The sequence below is a fragment of the Strigops habroptila genome, chromosome 1 (genome assembly GCF_004027225.2).
Source record: "Strigops habroptila isolate Jane chromosome 1, bStrHab1.2.pri, whole genome shotgun sequence".
Classification (NCBI taxonomy): Eukaryota; Metazoa; Chordata; class Aves; order Psittaciformes; family Psittacidae; genus Strigops; species Strigops habroptila.
The window spans coordinates 44,273,361-44,292,197 of record NC_044277.2 but is presented as its reverse complement, the minus strand read 5'-3'; the positions used below and the strand labels follow the sequence as shown (position 1 = coordinate 44,292,197).

Genomic DNA, 18,837 nt, shown 5'->3' with positions numbered 1-18,837 from the left:
TAGTTGCACCTCAAAACACCTATTTAAGAGAGAAATCTGAGCTTCAAAGTCAAGATCTTGCAGAAAGCAGCAAATGCCAGAAGTCAAATGTGTAACATTCCTTTGGTCTCCTGGAGCTTAATTTATTTAACTTTAATCATATGAAACCATATAGGCTGAGAAATGAAGTCCCCTATAATCAATTCTAGAGATTGGTGAGATAGTGAGAGAAAGGCACCTCCAAAACAAAATTTTATCCTAAAAACATGCATCTCTTTCCACTGAATAGAGATGATTCCAGATACCAGACCAGTCATGTAAATTTTGGTTGGCTAAATTTACATGCCAAGATGCAACCCCTATACTCAAACATTGTGATTAAGTTTTGATTTACATGACCTAATTATATGGTACTGTTTCCAAAAGAATATCTGGCTCATTCAATGTCCAAAACAGACCTTTTTTTTTTTTTTTTAATTAAACAAGATAGTATAGTAAAATTATGCCCTATGTTGCACCAGCACTTTATCCTCTTTGCTTTAATCTCTGCACCTTGGTTCCCGTGTGTGCAATGCTGAATATCCTACTTAATGTTATTAAGAAGATGAAGATAAAAATCTAAAATACAGCATGACGAGCTTTATGAAAAACCTCATGAAGAAATTAATATTCTGTGGTCAGCACAAGATAAATAAAGGGCAGATAAGGCCTGGGGTTCCATGCATAACTGAGGATAATAAAGAAACACTGTATGTGCACTGCTGGAGACACAGGGATCTTTTGGACAAACTAACAATTCCATGAACCTTGGCAATAATGAAATCTGATTTCCTACGGATTTCGGTCTTGCAGTGAATTAAATTTGATATCTGCGATGCAAGCTCCAGCTGGAGTGGCTGGTTGAAGCAATTTTCAGCCTTCCTCTGTAATACTGTATGAACTAATGCTGGCTAATTTCCTTCAGCAGAGTACCCTGCCTCTCCTGAACTCAGCACCTTCTTTTCAAGGAACTCCTTGGGAGCTTAATTATCTTTAAGTTTGACCCATCAAATCCGTTTAAAATCAGCTAGCAAGTTCCAAAGGTGCTTTAGAAGCAAATGAAATGGGGACATAGTGTAATCTCAAAAATCTTGTTGCCATAGGAAAGGAAGGCAGCGAGAGGAAGGGAGAAAAGAATTGAGGCCTGCTACTTCTGAATGTTCATCTCAAATGACATCCAGCTGTTAAACATTAAATGTTACTCTCAACAGCACAGGGCAAGGTCTTAAATGGATTTTGACTGTTCTCACTCAGCAGATCTATGTTTATATAATAGTGTATTAAAATAATCTTAATAGTCAATCACTCTTTGGAGGTAGGCAGAACATAAGTTTTGGTTTGTTTCATAGCAGTCTTCAGAAAAGGGAAAAAAGTTCTGGTTTTCCCCTTTTTTGAATACAGTTTCCCTCCTTCTGCTCCTAATTTAGAAAAATACCAACCACCACACCCACAAAGACAGGAATACAAAGGTTTGTCATAGTTTTTAAAAAAGCTAGTTGAGAAGAGTACTGCTCGTCAGCTGTGGAACCAAACACCACAAAGTGCAAATACTAACTGCATTCTGGGTAGTATTTTGGGGGATTTTGGTCAGTTTTTTGAGGACTGACTCACAAGAACAAATAGTTCACTGGCAACCAGAAGCATTGTTAAGGAGCAGCTGCCATCTATTAATAAACAGGTTTAGGCATATCTGAGACTCATTAGAATTGTGAATAAATAAAATACTGTTGTTATTTGTCAACATGTCTAAGCAAGCCTCTGGAGTAAGCAGTGTCATTAACATTCATTTCCACTGCAGCATTTAGAATAAAATCAAATCACCTGTTATGAACTGATTGGTTTGAAAATGGCGAGTTCTCAAAAATATGTCATGACTCCTTAGCTGTTACCAGTGTAAAGCTGTTAAATAACATCTGATTGTTTTAATGAGACTACCCATGTAAATTAGAGCTGTAGGATTGAGACCCCGCATAGAATGGCTTAGATTATAAACATCTGAAAGGTCAAGCAGTGCTTTAGTTATCTGAATCACTGGGGTACAAAGTCTTCTCTCTTCCTTAAGCCCACTACAAGTAAAACCACAAAAGAAGATAGGAAAATGCAGCACACAATACTGACAATACAAACTTGACCTTTTTTCCTTTATTTAATGTCTGATCCATTTTAATGTGTTTTTTTCCCAATCCTCCATTGAACCACTACTTGTTCTAAAGATCATGAGAGTTGAGAAGCTCATTATTTCTGTATGAGCCCTATAACTCCAGAAATTGATGCTTCCTATCTACAGGAGTGTTTTCTGTAGATTTAGTCAATGACCAAATCTCCAGAATAGATGGTGAACAAGAGAGTATATAACAAAATCCTAGATTTCCTCAGCTTAATACAGCCTACTGCAATGCATCTGAAAATGGTCTACTGCCTGCCAGCCTGCTTATCTTAATTCTGAATGACCTCCACATACTTCCCAATAGCATGGCCACAAGACTTTTCTGTGGAGTTTCTTAAAATGAGTTTTCTGTGGGGTACTTCCACTGAAGCATCTCATCAGTCTGGGACAGGTGGTCCTATTGCAGAATTAAGGGAGGCCCAATACCCTGCTGCCTCAGACATAGATGTCTTGGGCCAAAACACTGTGCAAAGCCGTATCTCCTTTTTACAATCAGTAAACATTTACAAGTACACATTTTACCACTACAGAATGGTTGCATGACTGAAGTGATCTCAGATTGGCATCTATCATGCCAATTTTCACAGCTACTAGTTACACTTCTTCCTGCATTTTCCCTTCTCCAAAATGTCACCAGTTAAAGGAAGTTAAAATTCAAGTACTACATTCAGATTTCACAGTTTTGTGAACAAGCAAATTATTTTGTCGAACCTGAAAAACACGATGAAACTGTGTGATAGGTTTATTTTTTTAACTGTGAACTCTTTCTCTATCAGGCCAGTGGCAAAACCAATTGGGCTTAAGGAAGTCTTTGTTTAAATCACCAAATGCATTTCACTGAAAATGGTAAATTATATGCCAAAGTAATGGTATGTGATGCCCCATCAGGGATTACAAACATTTCTGGATAAGGTGAAATGTTATTACAAACAAACTTAACAAATTCTCATGGACATATTTTCCATAAAATGGGTCAGACACATACATGCATGCAGAGTGTACAACTGTATTTTCAAGCAGTTCTAATTAAAGTCAAGCAGTGGCACAACATTTTCAACATGGTCTGAATTTGTTTGCATGTCCACAATACGAAACCCATGAATTTTTGTGAAGATGAGTAGGAGTACTAAAGTTCCACTTAAAGTAAAATAAGTGCAGGGAATCTTACAGTGAGAAATATCCAAACATGATTTCTGCGTGCTGCAGAGAATTCTCTCAGATCTCACCCAAACACACTGTGCAGGAATGCTCATTTCACACATATTTGTCTTAGCAGCAGTTATGATCATAGCCATTGTTTTGTAGTATTCATGCTTCATACTAACAAATATATTCTCTGTTTACAGTAGACAATGTCTTTTTCATTTACAAGAAAATCAGAGTTATCTTATTTGAGACTTTTTGCCAGCTATTCAAGGGACCTGCCATTATCCTCGTGTTCTAAATGATATTTGACTGTTGAGTTGTTGAGCTTCATTTTCATGCTAAAGAAGTCAGAAGCCTTTTTTAACTTTTTTTCCTCCCCCAAAACAACCAACTACAGTTTGTGTTACTGAATAATATGACAGGACCTTGATTTAGAAGCAGTCCAACCCCGAGCTATTATTCTGACCATTCCCTATGGCTACTTAATCAAAACACTGCAACTTGTGGCTTTGTCAGTAATTTTGCTCATTTATCTTTATTATGACTTCAAGAGTATTCGGAATGGAAGGTTAGTTTTGTATAACTAATATCGGTGATGAATGGCAATGATAATGCATTGCATGAAGAACATCCATTAATGTCTAAAATAATATTCTACTGTCTAAAAATAAATTGCAATGCAAAACATTTCCAGTGCTAATGACCAATAATTCAGTCCTACAAAAGTATTGCAACTCTGAGGAGTAAGGACCTTTAAGCCAACACACTCCAGTTAGTTAGGCATGCTGATTCTGACAGCTACAATATTCATTCTACCACTAATTAACTCAAATTTTCAGGTCCCAATAACTTCAAAAGCACTAGTGTAAATCATCCAAACAAACAGCTATGAACTTCGGATAAAAAATTTGATTGCTGAACATAAATGGTCTGCTCATTCCATCAGCATGCAGCATCTTTACAGTGTGAATATTCTGCAGAAACCTACAGGAAAAAGGGAGTCTTCCTGGCACAGAAGTGGAACTACTCTACAGCTGTTAACCTCTCCCTTGAAGAAAAGCGTGGAAAGGAAAGCCACAACTGCAACTTTCCTGAATTTTCACCTTTTCCCTCAATTTTATTTCACCTGTTTCCCTATTCTGTTGTTCTTCTTCCCACAATTTTTCCTCTGCCCATTTCTCCTCTGTATGTCTATAAACAGCAGAACCCCCCAAAATATTACCTACATAATGCAAAACCAGCACTGGCTGTGCTTTGCTAACCTATCAAAAAAAATCTTCCATTTTCTTTCTACTCAGAATAGGAGCCTACCTTTTCCAGTATGTACTTAGTTAAGACTGAGAATGCCTCCTCAATGTTCACATTATCTTTAGCACTGGTTTCAAAAAAGGGTATTCCATGTTCCCAAGCAAGCTGAAAAACAAATATAGGCAATGGGATGAACAGTCTTTAGGAAAACAAAACACTTCCTAATACTAATAGCAAGAGATATGGAGGTGTTCTGACAGCTTCTAACACTCTCTGAAAACACTGATTAAGTATATGTCAGCTCAGTAAAGTACTCTATATTCATCCTCAGTTTATAAATTTTGGGTAAGTCTTAAAACATTCTTCTTAAATTTCTCCATTTTCAAAACAGCTTTTTAAACCTATCTTTCCTTGTAAATAAGAAGAATAAACTCTAGTGGGTCTGTTCTCAATGTTTTGATTTATTTGGAAAATGAACTGTCTCCTAGGCAATTATTTGCAGGAAACTAATGGAGTATGTGCAGAAAAGTATAGATAAAAATGTGAGAAAACCTTTAGAAAAAGAGGCATGATGAAATACAAAAAAGAGATGCTCCTTTTTACCAGAGAGAGAGAGAAAATACTTAGAAGAAAAGGTCAGCATAGACTTTACATAGCTTGATTTCATTTAATTTCCTCGTTCTCTCATTTCCAGTGTATTTCCCTTACAGATAGCTTAGAGATATGTTGGCATGAAGGAAAAAAACCCAAATCAAATCAAACCAGAAAAAAAAACCAAAACAAAATTCATAGCTTTTTAAGGTCCTAAACTTTTTCTAATTTATACAGTTAAATACATAGAGAAAAACAGTTGCATCATTGGCAAAGGGAGGGGGGCAAGGTGAGAATAATATCTGCCAGGAAAACATAGTGGGAGAGTCTATTTATTCCCTTTGCAACGGTTCTCTTCTTGGTATACATCTGGAGAAGATGATCCCAGGCAAAGAAAATACTGCTTATAATGTATAAAAAAAATCCTATAATTACTGACCATTTAATGATTTATTTGGAAGGCTCTCCATTAAGATAAAAAGCCTAACGTTGGCAGTTATGTTTGCTTTCAATGAGCTCTAGAAGTAACAAATCAATGCATTACAAAAATTCCAAAATGAGGCATGAAAGTACAAGAATTGGCCTTCAAAGCTTTGGTCAAAATATAATAAAGATTATATTCATAGAAAAAATAGTAAGAAAAATGGTTTCTTTTCCAAAATGCTGTAAGAAAATGTAATTTTGAAAATAAAGATGAGGAACTGGAGATGCCCCAAGAAGCTGTGGCTGCCCCATCCCTGTAAGTGTTCAAGGCCAGGTTCAACGGGGCTTTGAGCAACCTGGTCTAGTGCAAGGTGTTCCTGTCCATGGCAGTGGGGTTTGAACCAGATGATCTTTAAGGTCTTCCAACCCAAATCATTCTATGATTCTATGATCTGGACTGTTTGTTAAGACAGTTTCATAGGGGATTCTGAAACTTGAGCTGGCTTCTATGAACAGTTTTCAGTACTGCAGCAACTTGTTACAGACACTTAATATCATTTGACTATTGGCAAGTGTAAATGCAAAACGATGCATAATGGTTCATAAAGAAAAATACAGGCAATAAAAAATACTGAGCTAATAAACTGGAGAAGACTGGTTTGCAGCTTATACAGTACACAGAATCTGCTATTACATATACCTTTTTTCTTTCTTGTGACACATAATGGATTCCTAGAGGCTACCTATGTACAAACTTTGATCAACAGAAAGCATTTTAATCATGGAATCAGAAACCATTTGGAAAAATAACACCCTTCTTGAAATGGGAGAGCCAAAGCTGGACAAAATATTCCATGTGGCCTTGCCAGTACTAGAAGGGAAATAATCGTCCCAGATCTAACATCCATTAACCTTCTAATGTAGCTCAGCATACCTTTAAGCAATGAGAGAACACTTTCAACTTATATTCAAGCTGGTGTTCACCTTAACCCACAAGTCCTTTGCAGTAAGGCAGTGATTCATGCCTGGGTCTACTCCATCCCAGGTGTAAATCTTTGCAGTTCTTACTGAATTTCATGATGTTTCTGTTGGCCCAGTTCTCAAGTTTATCAAGGTCCCACAGAACTGGTGTTCTCCCATTTGATGTGACAGTCACACCTCTTAACCTCATGCCATATGCAAATCTCCTTGCATCATCAGCCAGATCACCGATGAAAATGTTGAACAACTTTCAACATTGTTGTTCAGCCCCACTACCCCGATGTATTCTGCTCATTACTAGCTACCAAGCAGACACACTGCCTTTGATCACTACCCTTCACCTCTGGATGTCCAACCAATTCTCAGTCCACCTAATGGTCCACTTTTCCAGCCCACAATTTCTAGCTTCCAAGTGAGGATGCCATGGGAGAGGACAACAAAAACCTCACTAAATACAAGATACATCACAACCACCACCTTGTCCACACAGTTATGTCTTGGCATCACAGCGGGCAACCAGCGTGTTGTAGCCACATTTAGGGACTTGTCCTGGGTTCAGCCTTAAACCACGACAGGACTGTAGTGATAGGACAAGAGGTAATGGGTTCAAACTTAAAGAGGAGAGAGTGGTGGGGCACTGGAACACGCTGCCCAAGGAAGTTGTGAATGTTCCATCCCTGGCAGTGTTCAAGGCCAGGCTAGACGGGGCTTTGAGCAACCTGGTCTAGTGGGAGGTGTCCCTGCCCATGGCAGGGGAGTTGGAACTAGATGATCTTAAGGTCCTTTCCAACCCAAACCATTCTATGATTCTGTGATTCTAATTTACCCTTTGTTGACCATTCCAGATTGTCTTTGTGTCGTTTGTCCTTGGAAAAGAATCTAAAGACAACATACTCCACAATCCTTCCACTGACTGAAGCAAGACTGACTGGCTACAGCTCCCTGAAATCTCTTCCTTGCCTTTTTTAAAGATAGGTGTCCTGCTGGCATCTTTCTAGTCAACAGGGATCTTTCCCAACCACCATGCTTTTTCAGAGTTGACTGACAGTGGCCCAAATCACATTGACCAGCTCTTTCAGTACAGTTGGGTAAACATCATCTCCATGGATGCATCCAACTTTCCTAAGCACTTCCTAAGCCAATGCTTTTCCACTGCTGGCTGCCCTGCTCCTCCCCAAACCATGCCAGTATACACAGAGGTCTGGGAGCAAGCTCAATCTGTGAAGACCAATGCAAAATAAAAATCAAACCAAATAAACTTGAGTACTGTAGTCTCCTCTGTATCATGTTACTACAGTGCCTACTACACCCACCAATGCATCCTCACTTTCTCTGTACGTGCACAATATTGGTCAAAGAAGATTAATGTATGTATTATTCCAATTCGCCTTGCATACTGGTAAGTATTGTGGCAAGCAAGTCCTCTAAAAATTTAGCTAAATTGGAAAAAACCTAACAGTCCAGTGTTAAAGTAGGAAGTAGGAACACAACTTCACAACTCCCTCTCATAAAGAAACTGGAAAGGCACATTCAAGGAATTACTTTTTTTTTTTTTTTTTATTTGGGAGCATCTTGAATAGATCCGTAAATAAAATACCTAAGCATATTTACAAACCTATGAGAATTATGCTATTGGGAAATGTTATTTTATATTATCCTTGAAAGCAGTTTGGATATCTTGAGTGAAATAAGCTCATATCTTACAATAACAAAGTAATGCCAAACCGAGGACACTCTTTCGAGGTATAATAAATTCCAATTGTTAATTTCCTTTAACTCAAAATATACTACTTCCTAGCAAAGTGTTGCTATGATTTCTTAAGTGTTGAATAGAGAGATGTATCTGAAATATTCCAAGAACTCTGTAGAATGTTGGGGTGGGGTTTTTTTTCATTTTTTATTGTACCTGGAAAATCAGCTTTGAAGTCAGGCACATGAAGACAGCAAAAGCAAAAAAAAAAAAAAGAGACAAAATATTTTACTTGACTTTTTCTGTTAGAAGGATTTGATAAGAGAAAACTGGTCACAGCTACCAAGTCATATAACCTTCAACATTTTTATCTATTTTTCAGAGAAAAAGAATGTTATTGGGGGTGTGTGCAGGCTGAGTGCAAACTTTTGTCAAAGTGAATAAAAAGCTATTAATACAAGAAAATGCTTCATAGTGTTAAACATATCAATTTGAGTGATCAAAATTATATAATTACAAAACAAACCAACCAAACAAAAATTCTCAGCATTAGTCTATAAAGTGGCATATAATGGCCGCCCAGTTATGACAGACTGTTACAGAAATGCCAACATAGATGATAAGGTTTCCAGGGAATCTACGGGTCTTCTCTGCAAGACTCTGAACATTAAAAGAATTGGTGAGGACGTAATGATTTGTCTCTGGAAAAACTACTACATTAAGAGAATTTTTGATTGCTAATACTGAGATTAATAGTATTAAATGGTTAAATACTAAGATGTCAGAAAATGTCATGGTTAATACCACATGCAAAACCCTACTACCGCCCTCTTGTGCACATGCATCCAGTGACTCTTTAGATTTCTGACAGTGCATTGAGTGAGAATACATGTATTTTTCAGCAACCTTATTCCTTGTACACAGATACAGTACATTATCAGTGAAAGAGTCTTGCATACAAACAGTGAACTTTCAGAAGTTTCTATTTGTAATGCCATTGAAAAGGTGATGGTATTTTTTAAAGTTTCCTAATCTGCGATTATATAATCGGCAAGAAATTATCAGTGTTCTTTTCTTTATATACAGACATACTGCCTGACTCACCATGCCTGAAAGCATAATAGAAGGGTTCATTCCAAGTTCCAGACAACAGATGCTTACAGTTTGCAGTTGCAGAATTCACTGGTATATAGGACATGCTCTCCTGCCATAGCATGGCTCCTGGATTTCCTCACTGGTTCTCAGTGAGAGTAATTTGCCATCACCTTTAATTAACACCAGTTCTTCCCCTACACATGGTCAGGTGGTATAAACTACATTATAGTCTCAGCTGTATGACACCATACACAGATCTAGAGGAGCTGGATGTTCCCTAAATGTACTTAAATATCCAGTATTATTTAAGGTTCTTCATAGACCATGCAGATCACTGTGCTCAGGCTGGCAGAATAGTTCTTTATAGTCAGGCTATAGCAAAAAAAAAAAATAAATTGATGGGTGGTACCAGAAAAGTTATGCAGATTGTATCATTATTACATTTAGTATTCTGCATTTAGTATGCAGACTCTAAAATAGTTTCAATTAAAAATGTAAGATTTCTATCGTAACACCTAAAACTTTTAAAGTACATTTTAACCTTTAAAATAAAAATCAGTGTTCTAAAGAGATCAGCTAAGAGTAACTTAATGTATTTCTGTTCATATGTTAAAAAAACCCCACAAACCCAATACTCCAAAACTCCACAACTGTTTTTCTGGAACAATTCCTAATGGAATATTTAGAATTCAGGAGCTTTTTGCTTTTTTCAGTGTAACAGCTCATAGTCACATACTGAGATACTCAGGAGAACCCAAAGAAAGTACCAGTGATACCTTTTCTCCTTTCTGTTTTGGAACTACACGTTCTGACTCCTTATCACATTTGTTGCCCAACAGTATTACGTCCACTTCATCACCTGCTTTCTAAAAGAGAACCAGCATTAATAAGTGTCAAGTAAGAAAAAGAAAACAACAAAAGCCCTTCACCTTCAGCTCACACTAACCTTCAACACTTTATTTCCTTGAAAGTAAAGGCTAACTTCTGTTCTGACCTTTTCATATGTGGAAATATTTTCCATCAGTTAATGGGATTTGGAGGAAAACAGCAAGATAGCAAAGAGCAGAAAAAAGCCACATAAAAATGCCGGGCATAATTTCCTACTCCTTTCATAAGGTATAAAGTGTATGGTGGATGGGCACCATCTTCTGACGAATGCTCCATCTTGAGGCTTTAAAGTGACTGGAAATGTCCTGAATTCACAGACATTGCCCTCCCCTAAAGTAATGAGTTCATGGATTAGCGTTTGACTCAGGTCTACAGTCAGCACTCAAGTAAAAAGGAAAGAATTTACTGCACTTGAAAGAGCACCTCTCTGTGCTTCACATTTGCACACAGGCAGTAAAATTACATTTGAAGTGTTCAAACTCAACATAAAAGTTTGATTATTCCAAGGCACTCAGAAAAAGGCAATAGATTTTTAATGAAGTAAAATGTAAAAACCTCATTGATTTCAAAAGGAAGAAAAATCTACCTTTTTGACCTTGTCTCCATCCTTCGTTCCACTCCAGTTACATCCATGATGACTGCGAAATGCATTGGGTGCTTTACATCAGTGTTATTTTAAGATAAGCCATTGTAATGGTACATGACTAGAATAATGGCAAGGAAAGGGAACAGTTCTGCAACAGCATGTGGAATTTGGAAACTTACTTTTGTTGTGAAAATCATAATATTTAAAACTACCTTTGGTGCTTAAATGGAGAAAGCTGAGGATCTCCATCTAGAGACAATTAAAGCTAAGGTGGTCTGATCCCATGGCTTATATTCTGAAAGTACATGCTCAAACAGCTTCTCTGATGACTCAAAAAGCCTGGTCTCAAGCAGCAGATCTGTCTACAAGGACGTTGATGAAATCTCTGATCTCTGTCAAAGTTTTAATTTTTACAACTTTGCTGTAAGACAAAATCAGGCACGATCCCCTTCCTAAGAGCTCATACACATGTCCCTCCCTTCACAGAAATGCATAGAAAGACCTCTATTCATTAAAGGGTGACAGAATCATTATTTTTAGTCTATTTGCACTTTTATAACTAAGTCGCTTCATTTGAAGAATACAGCAGTAGGCACAATTTATTATTAAGAAACACCATTTAATTTGTTTTAATACATTCTCATTTTAAGCCAGCTAATCGCCTTTCAAACCCACAGGGTGATGTTCAAGATAATGTAGTATTAAATTGAAGAAAGCTTAACATAAGAGTATGAACTACAGGCTTAAAATAATGAATCAATCTAACCTGGATTAATTGACCAAAATGTTGGCTGTTTCAGAGTGTACTGAAGCTTTACTCATTAAGGTCAATGGCTCTCCTACATAAAATCACATACATCAGACCCTAATATAGGGTAAATAGACAATTTCATCTCATCACATAATCAACTTTTTATTTGGAAGAAGACTAAATGTAGCTGAAGGTTTTACAAGTGGCATTTGACTTTCCTCTAAAGTAAAAGGTCAAAGGGAAATACTTGCACACTATGTGTACAAAACCATGAAATTCATCCTCTAACTTTATTTCTGTACAAATAGCACAAACTTTTGCAGCAGGTATGTTCTTTTTAAACAGCTTCAAATAATAACAAAATTTAAACGCTGTTAGAGGTACTAGGCCGTTCACTAAGTATTAATCAATATTATCAATCACTAAGTATTTATTTCAGCAAATAACTATTATTTCTGCATTGATATAATGTAATAATGCGTTTTCACTTTGATTGGATCCTCCACCAAAGCACTGAAAGCACTCCTTTTTTAAAGATGGTATCTTGCAGTTTCCTGCTTTTAGAAAACTAAAGACTATACACGAAAATGGCATCCATTTTAAAATCTGAAAACTGATTATGTAAATGAAGGCTTCAAAAATTAAGTCAATATGACTAGGCAGAAGTTTGACCATGTGCTCAGTTGGCATAAAAACCGCAGAGGTACACGGATTTGAATTGGCCAAAAATATGGCTCTTCAGTGCTTCCAAAAGCTCAAGTGTATTTTCATCATCTTTTATTTATAGCTCAGGAATAAGCTTTCCAAATGCAAAAATCTATAGCAAAAAGAGGATGGTTATTTTACAGTTGCTAAGATGCTATTATGCAAGTCAGCACTGACTAAGCTAATGGTGTCAGGAAACATTTTTTTCCCATGTCATGGAAAAATACTATTAAGAGTTTCATCAGTTTCAACAAGGCAAAAAGTTTTTTTTTGTTTTGGTGGGTTTTTTGGGGTTTTTTTTGTTTTTTTTTTTTTTTTTTTTTTTTTGTTTTGTTTGGGTTTTTTTTTTTGTTTGTTTTTGGTTTGTTTTTTGTTTTTTGTTTTTTTTTTTTTTTGAGATGTTAAAAAAAAAAAAACCCAACCCAAAATCCAATTGTTTTGCTTTGGTACCTCAAAAATACATCCAGATTTTTGGTTCACTCTCTTCAGCTTCTCTTCAGATTTTAACATTTCAAAATTCACATTTTATTGAAATTATTATTTTTATTTATTACTATATTTTAAAATTATTATTATTATTTTATTGAAATTCTTTTTATTTTAGTAAAAATAATCTGAACTCAGAGACAAGCTAGCCTGTTGTTTTTTTGGTTTTTTTTTTAATGTCTTTCAAAAAATTGGAGCCTGAAGTTTTATTGAGACTGACCAAGTTTTTGAAGTGTTTGGCAGACCTTCGAGTCATCAGGTTTCGACAAAAGGTTTTTTTTCCCTGCTGGATTCCCCGGTGGCAGGAGCCAGGCTGCTGGGACCAGCGGCCACAGGAGGGAGCAGCAGCAGAGCCTCCAACGAAGTGGTGCCATAGACCAGATTAGGAACACTGGACTCTCTCACCATAGTACCAACGGTGTGCTTTGGCAGCTGACTCTGATAGGAGCCGTCCACCTGTGCCTTTCATTAATCACTGTACTGCTCAACTTTCACCTAGCCTGGATACCCAACTTGATTAACTATGTGGCTACTAACAGAAATCAAAAATACAAAAAGAGAAAATATCTTGTTCAACCCTTTGTATGTCATTTGTTGTGGGTTCCTGGGGTCGGTTGGTTGGTTTGTTTTTCCCCAAATGTTTTTTTTTTTTTTTGCAGTTGTTCTTATTTTGCAGAATTTCACAGAAATGCTGTCAGTTCACCTACGAAGTCACGCAGTGACATGGTTTAGTGGTGGACTTGGCAGTGCTAGGTTAATGGTGTGACTCAATGATCTTAAACGTCTTTTCCAACCTAAGCAATTTTATGGTTCTAGGAGTATCAAAAGCAGCACAGGCATCTTTATTGAAAAAGAACTACGTCGTATTTGTACTTACACATCACTGGAAGAAACTATCCCTTCGCTTTTTAAATGGCAAGCACAGACTCTACTGTGAATAGCTGGCCTCGACCTCCCCTGCAGCAAACTGACCATAATTTCCAGCTCATCCAGACTCCTTGTTCTATAAAGACATCTATCCAGCAATAGATCTTAAAGAATCACCACTCTGTTTCGCCACCAAATTTCCAGGGCATAGCTGTGCAGAGCTGCATAATTTTGATACTCACTGATTACAGTTTGAAAAGGGAACAGAAATTTCTTTGTAGGTCCAAACAGTGAGACTGAGAACCCACACCTAATAAATACACTATGGTAATAATTAGTTTGCATTTGAGGAAGAAATGCAGCACTAATACAATTTTTCAGATCTGAAGAGGATACACATGGTCACAGAGCAAGAGGAGGGCAGAGCTGGGGAAGGCCATAAGGCTGGGAAGTTTCTTCTTCCTACTTACTAGACAATGACTCTAGAAACTTACTCCTTGTATTAATGAAGAGTAATCTGTTAGGAACATGTTGTCTTCACATTCTCTTTGACAGCGTCACACAAGCAGCGTTCGTATTATGACTCACATGTCTCTTTCCATGTATTTTCCTAAGTGCCATTGTATGACCTCAGTTATAAATGCCTGGTTTCCAGGACTTCAGTGGAAATAAACAAATGATAGAATTTGTTTGTCTATTAGCCAACTTAGACATGACTAGATATAAACCAATTTATCCTGAAACCAATCTGGGATTAGAGATAAACCAACTTAGTAAAGTGAGAAGAACAATAATTTTCAGTTCTAACCAGAGCCATAACAACAAACCTATCTATGAACTGGAGCAATTCGATCCTTTTGACATCAAGCTTTCCCATCTGAGCAAGAAAAACTCAGAAGAATTTGAAGTCAAACTAATTTACAGTTGTAAAGCAATTTGCTGTGTTGCTTTTATTTAAGTATGATGCAGAAACTGAGAGACAGTCCAGTATATCAGCTCTCAGATGCATCAAATGAAAAGAACCAGAAAAGGGCACTATGCAAAAAATGGCAGTGACCCAACACATCCACGCATTTCAATCCTAGTTGAAAGGTCACTTCCATAGGTAATACAAATAGAAAGCTCATGTATTCCAAGAACACTAAGTTACGTCAACCAAGACTCACTGCAGCATGAGGAAATTCTGTGCTAGCAGAGAATTTCCAGCACAGAACTAACTGCTAGAAACCGGTAATGCCACATTCATGGCCACATCAGGAGACTAGCACAATGAAAACCAGTCCAATGTTTTAAAAGAAAACTAGGACCTACCATCTCTGCAAAAAGTTTTTGCAAACTCAGATGCTATGCATGAATCATGGAGTGATTTAGATTGGCAAAGAATTCTGGAAGTCATCTCGTCTTACCCTCTGCTCAAAGACAGGCCAACTTCAAGGTCAGGTCAGGTTGCTTAAGGCCGTGTTGAATCAAGTTTTACGTATCTCCAGATCTTCTCTGGGCACCTGTTTGAGCATTTGATCACTCTATTGTGAGAAACTTTTTGCCAGTATGTTAGTTGGAATCTTGTTCAAAACATCCCAGAAAGCACTGTTTTCTGCAAATGAATTGCTACACAGTTACTTGTACTTAATTTCTAAAGCCCAAACAAAAGGAGCCTTTCAGAACTGCTGCATACAATAGCTAAAAGCTGTATCAACAAACAAGAGGAGCACCTTCAATTGGACATGACCGGCACTCCAACAAATAAAGAATGGTTTCAGTAAAGTAAATTTCCTGCAATTATCATGCTCCTAATGAGTGCATTACAAATCCAATATACCTGTATTGGATTTGCCAATAATGTCTTAAGATATTAAACTGTGAGTGTATTTGTCTAGTAAGCTTCTTAAGCACAGTCATATTTCTCAGTTTCCTCTAGTTCTGAATACAAATTTTACAACAATACAGATATGGCAGCATATTTGTGTCTTGAACTTCCTTTAACAATAATTAATTCTTAATAGGAAAGTTGCTGTATTCCACACTTAAAATAATGGAAATACAATGACAACATTACTGGTAATCTGATTGTAATAGCACTGTCTGGCCAGTTTTTATAAAATCAGTGGAGCTTTCAGGAATGCTAAATTGCTTAGATTGTCATTTTCAAGTGCCGTAAAAATGGCTCAGCACACTGACAGGATTTTAAAAACTTTCTGTTTAAAATCTCTATGTTCAGAGAATTAAAAAAGTGAGAACATAATGAAATAACTGAATTGTCTAAAAAAATCCTGTTTGATTGGCTCAGATGCAAGGTTTACATTACCTATTAGTCTGGTGTTTAATGAAACCTGTAACTTTCTCTTTTTAAACTTTTTTTATTTTTTTCTCTACACTTGCATATTTTAAAGGGTGCTGTAGCAACAGCCACTTTGATACTAGGCATTTGTTGGGTATTAAATACTGCTTTGCATTCGCAGACCAAAGCAAATGCAGTAATGTCACCAACCTCCAGTAAGTAATTAATTTTCATGGAATGCCCTGTGTTTTAACAGTTATTGCTTAAAAACACTTCTTTTGCAATGAATGGCCCCATATATTTTCGCCAAGACACTTCAGAAATTGATATCCCACTAGGACTGAATTAAATTTTTTATTATTATCTAGCTCTATTACAACACTCACTAATTGCTAGTTTTGAGATTGGTACAATCAATCACGCAATTTACATTCCCAGAAATTGTTTTAAATTGAGTATTTTTCCATTTTAAAAAATTTAAACTAACAAAGTACCTTCAGGGGTCACAACTGAACAGTCTAAATATTAATAGCTTGAGTATCTTTACACAAAAGCTTTTAAGTGTCACAAAGGGAAAGCAGGCTTGTGCAGGTATTATTTCCTGGTTGACTTAAGTAGATCTAAGGCTGCATTGTGGCTACAAGAGCTAGTCCCATCCTTCCCTCCACCCTAGCCTGACAGTCCTGATACTTTCTTTGTGCTTATGGTTGTGCACTGTAGTCTACTAGATCAATCTGTTGATCTAATCAGAGATGACAGGAAAAAATTACCCCTCTGGACACAGTGTGAAGACAGATCAGTATTTTACATATAAATTCCTACACACTGAGAGATATATATATATGCATATATAAGCTATACATAAAAAAATGGATATATATGGATAATCTACTTTTTCAGCTTCAGATAGCAGTAAACCTGCTATCATACTGTGTGTCAAGTTAAATGTTACCTAATCATGAAACCATACAACCAGTTGCATATCTAGCTGTGACTTTTGCTGGCTTGCTTAACAGGAAAAGGGCACACACTTTTCGTAACGAAGTAATAAAACGCATGTGTTAGTTTGAAGTATGTGCAGAAAGCCAGTAAGAATACTGTAGCATCACATCTCTTTTGTAACACATTACTGAAGTTAGGCTTTGTTTGTCACTAAGACTTTTAAGATGGCTTTAAGGTCAAGGATAATGATGTACTAGGTCATCGTAGTAATGTTCTTAATACTGAGGTAACATAAATGTAATATTTTACCAAGAGCATAAGATATCCAATGTATGTACTATCAGCTATACGAACATGTGTAGTGCATTAATTCATCTGTATACTGAAGCTGTGAAGAGAAAAAAGAATGTTTATGATTTTATTTTGTGCCTGCTTTCCCAAGACGAGCTCTCCTATCAGTCATGTCATATCCCTACCCATTCACAGAGCATTACAAAAAGCTGCCTGACTGTTTTCTTGATTTTAATCAAAAGAGAGCACTACCTTGCTTGGATTTGTACATAAGCATACTAACTTACACAAGCATGCTAACTACAAACTTTCAGGCTACTGCTGAGGGCAACCTCATTGCTCTCTATGGCTTCCTGAGGAGGGGAAGTGGAAAGGGAGGTGCTAATCTCTTTTCCCTGGTATCCAATGACAGGACACGTGGGAATGGCTCAAAGTTGCACCAGGGGAGGTTCAGACTGGACATTAGGAAACATTTATTTACCAGGAGCATGGTCAAACACTGGAACAGGCTTCCTGGGGAGGAGGTCAACGTCCCAAGCCTGTCAGTGTTTAACAGGCATTTGGACAATGCTGTCAGGAACATGCTTTAACTTTTGGTCAGCCCTGAAGTGGTCAGGCAGCTGGACTAGATGATCACTATGGGTCCTTTCCAGCTGAATTATTCTATTCTAAAATTGACCTGCCTCTGCCTAACAGAGGAAACATCAAGAGAGACCTAGCAATAAAGACTCAGGGTGCAGGGTTACAGGCAGCTGAACAACCTGATGTCTAAGGGCCTGCCCACTCCTCCCTTTCTGGTTCCTTCCTGACATTGTTCCCACATGTTCTTCTCCTGGCGCTCCTACTCCTACCTGTTTACTTCAGCACAACTCCGGTAACTGTCAGACCTTTCTGCGAACGTCTTAAACTCACTGATGGAGCATAAAACTATCCAAACTGTTAGTTTTTTACCATATTAGAAAGTCAGAGTGAACCTCAGAGGGCTCCGACAAGCTCCAGAAGCAGCACAGTGGAAGCCAGGAGCAGGAAGGGAGGTGGGAACACATGACCCATCTGGTAGCCATGTGCTGCTGAATCACTTCCTATGTCACATGAAAACATGTGTTTCTGGTTGCAGTAGCACAAACAGCTGCGCTAACCAAACAGTTCACTGACACCAAAAAGGGATTCTTCTTTTCCTCCTCCAGTTCCTCCCTCTTGAAACCACCCTCTCGAAAGCAATATCCAGCAAGGACAAAGAGGATGTTTAATTTGATTTCTTTCTTTTGATTCCTGGGATGAGGTAACTCCACTAAAGTAATGACATTAGAAAAGGGAAATAACTGGCTGTGATATGGAATTCTAACATGGAAGCAAAGTAAAATCCTGGGTTGGACAGGGCCTTGATCAACCTGGTCTAGTGGGAGGTGTCCCTGCCCATGGCAGGGGGTTTGGAACTAGATGATCTCCAGGTCCTTTCCAACCCAAACCATTCTATGATTCTGTGATTTGCATCAGTGATTAAAGGACCATAACTCTCTATGTGCAAAACCGGACTGGAAGCTATGTTTTATATAGAAGTACTTCATCATCAACATGGGCTTGTCCTGGATCACCTACAGTGTATTCCAGTTCCGGGTAACAGTAATCTTACTATTATACTGCGTGCTGAGTTAAATGTAAGAAATTATGTTTAGAAACATGA

The 18,837-nt window shown here is 37.4% G+C and overlaps 1 protein-coding gene across 2 annotated transcripts in view; it reads right to left on the bottom strand.

Annotated features, from left to right (window-relative positions):
• The window catches only part of LOC115615797 (ras-related protein Rab-10-like), a 31,360-nt gene that overhangs the window by 4,707 nt on the left and 7,816 nt on the right, over positions 1 to 18,837 (bottom strand). Inside the window, exons 4-5 of one of the 2 annotated variants that reach the window (XM_030504397.1) lie at positions 10,136 to 10,225; positions 4,643 to 4,744 (exon numbers count right to left, since the gene is read on the bottom strand). In XM_030504397.1, the coding sequence (XP_030360257.1) occupies positions 4,643 to 4,744; positions 10,136 to 10,225 (192 nt within the window). The remainder of the gene's footprint in view (positions 1 to 4,642; positions 4,745 to 10,135; positions 10,226 to 18,837) is intronic. The other variant, XM_030504405.1, reaches the window with a different exon arrangement.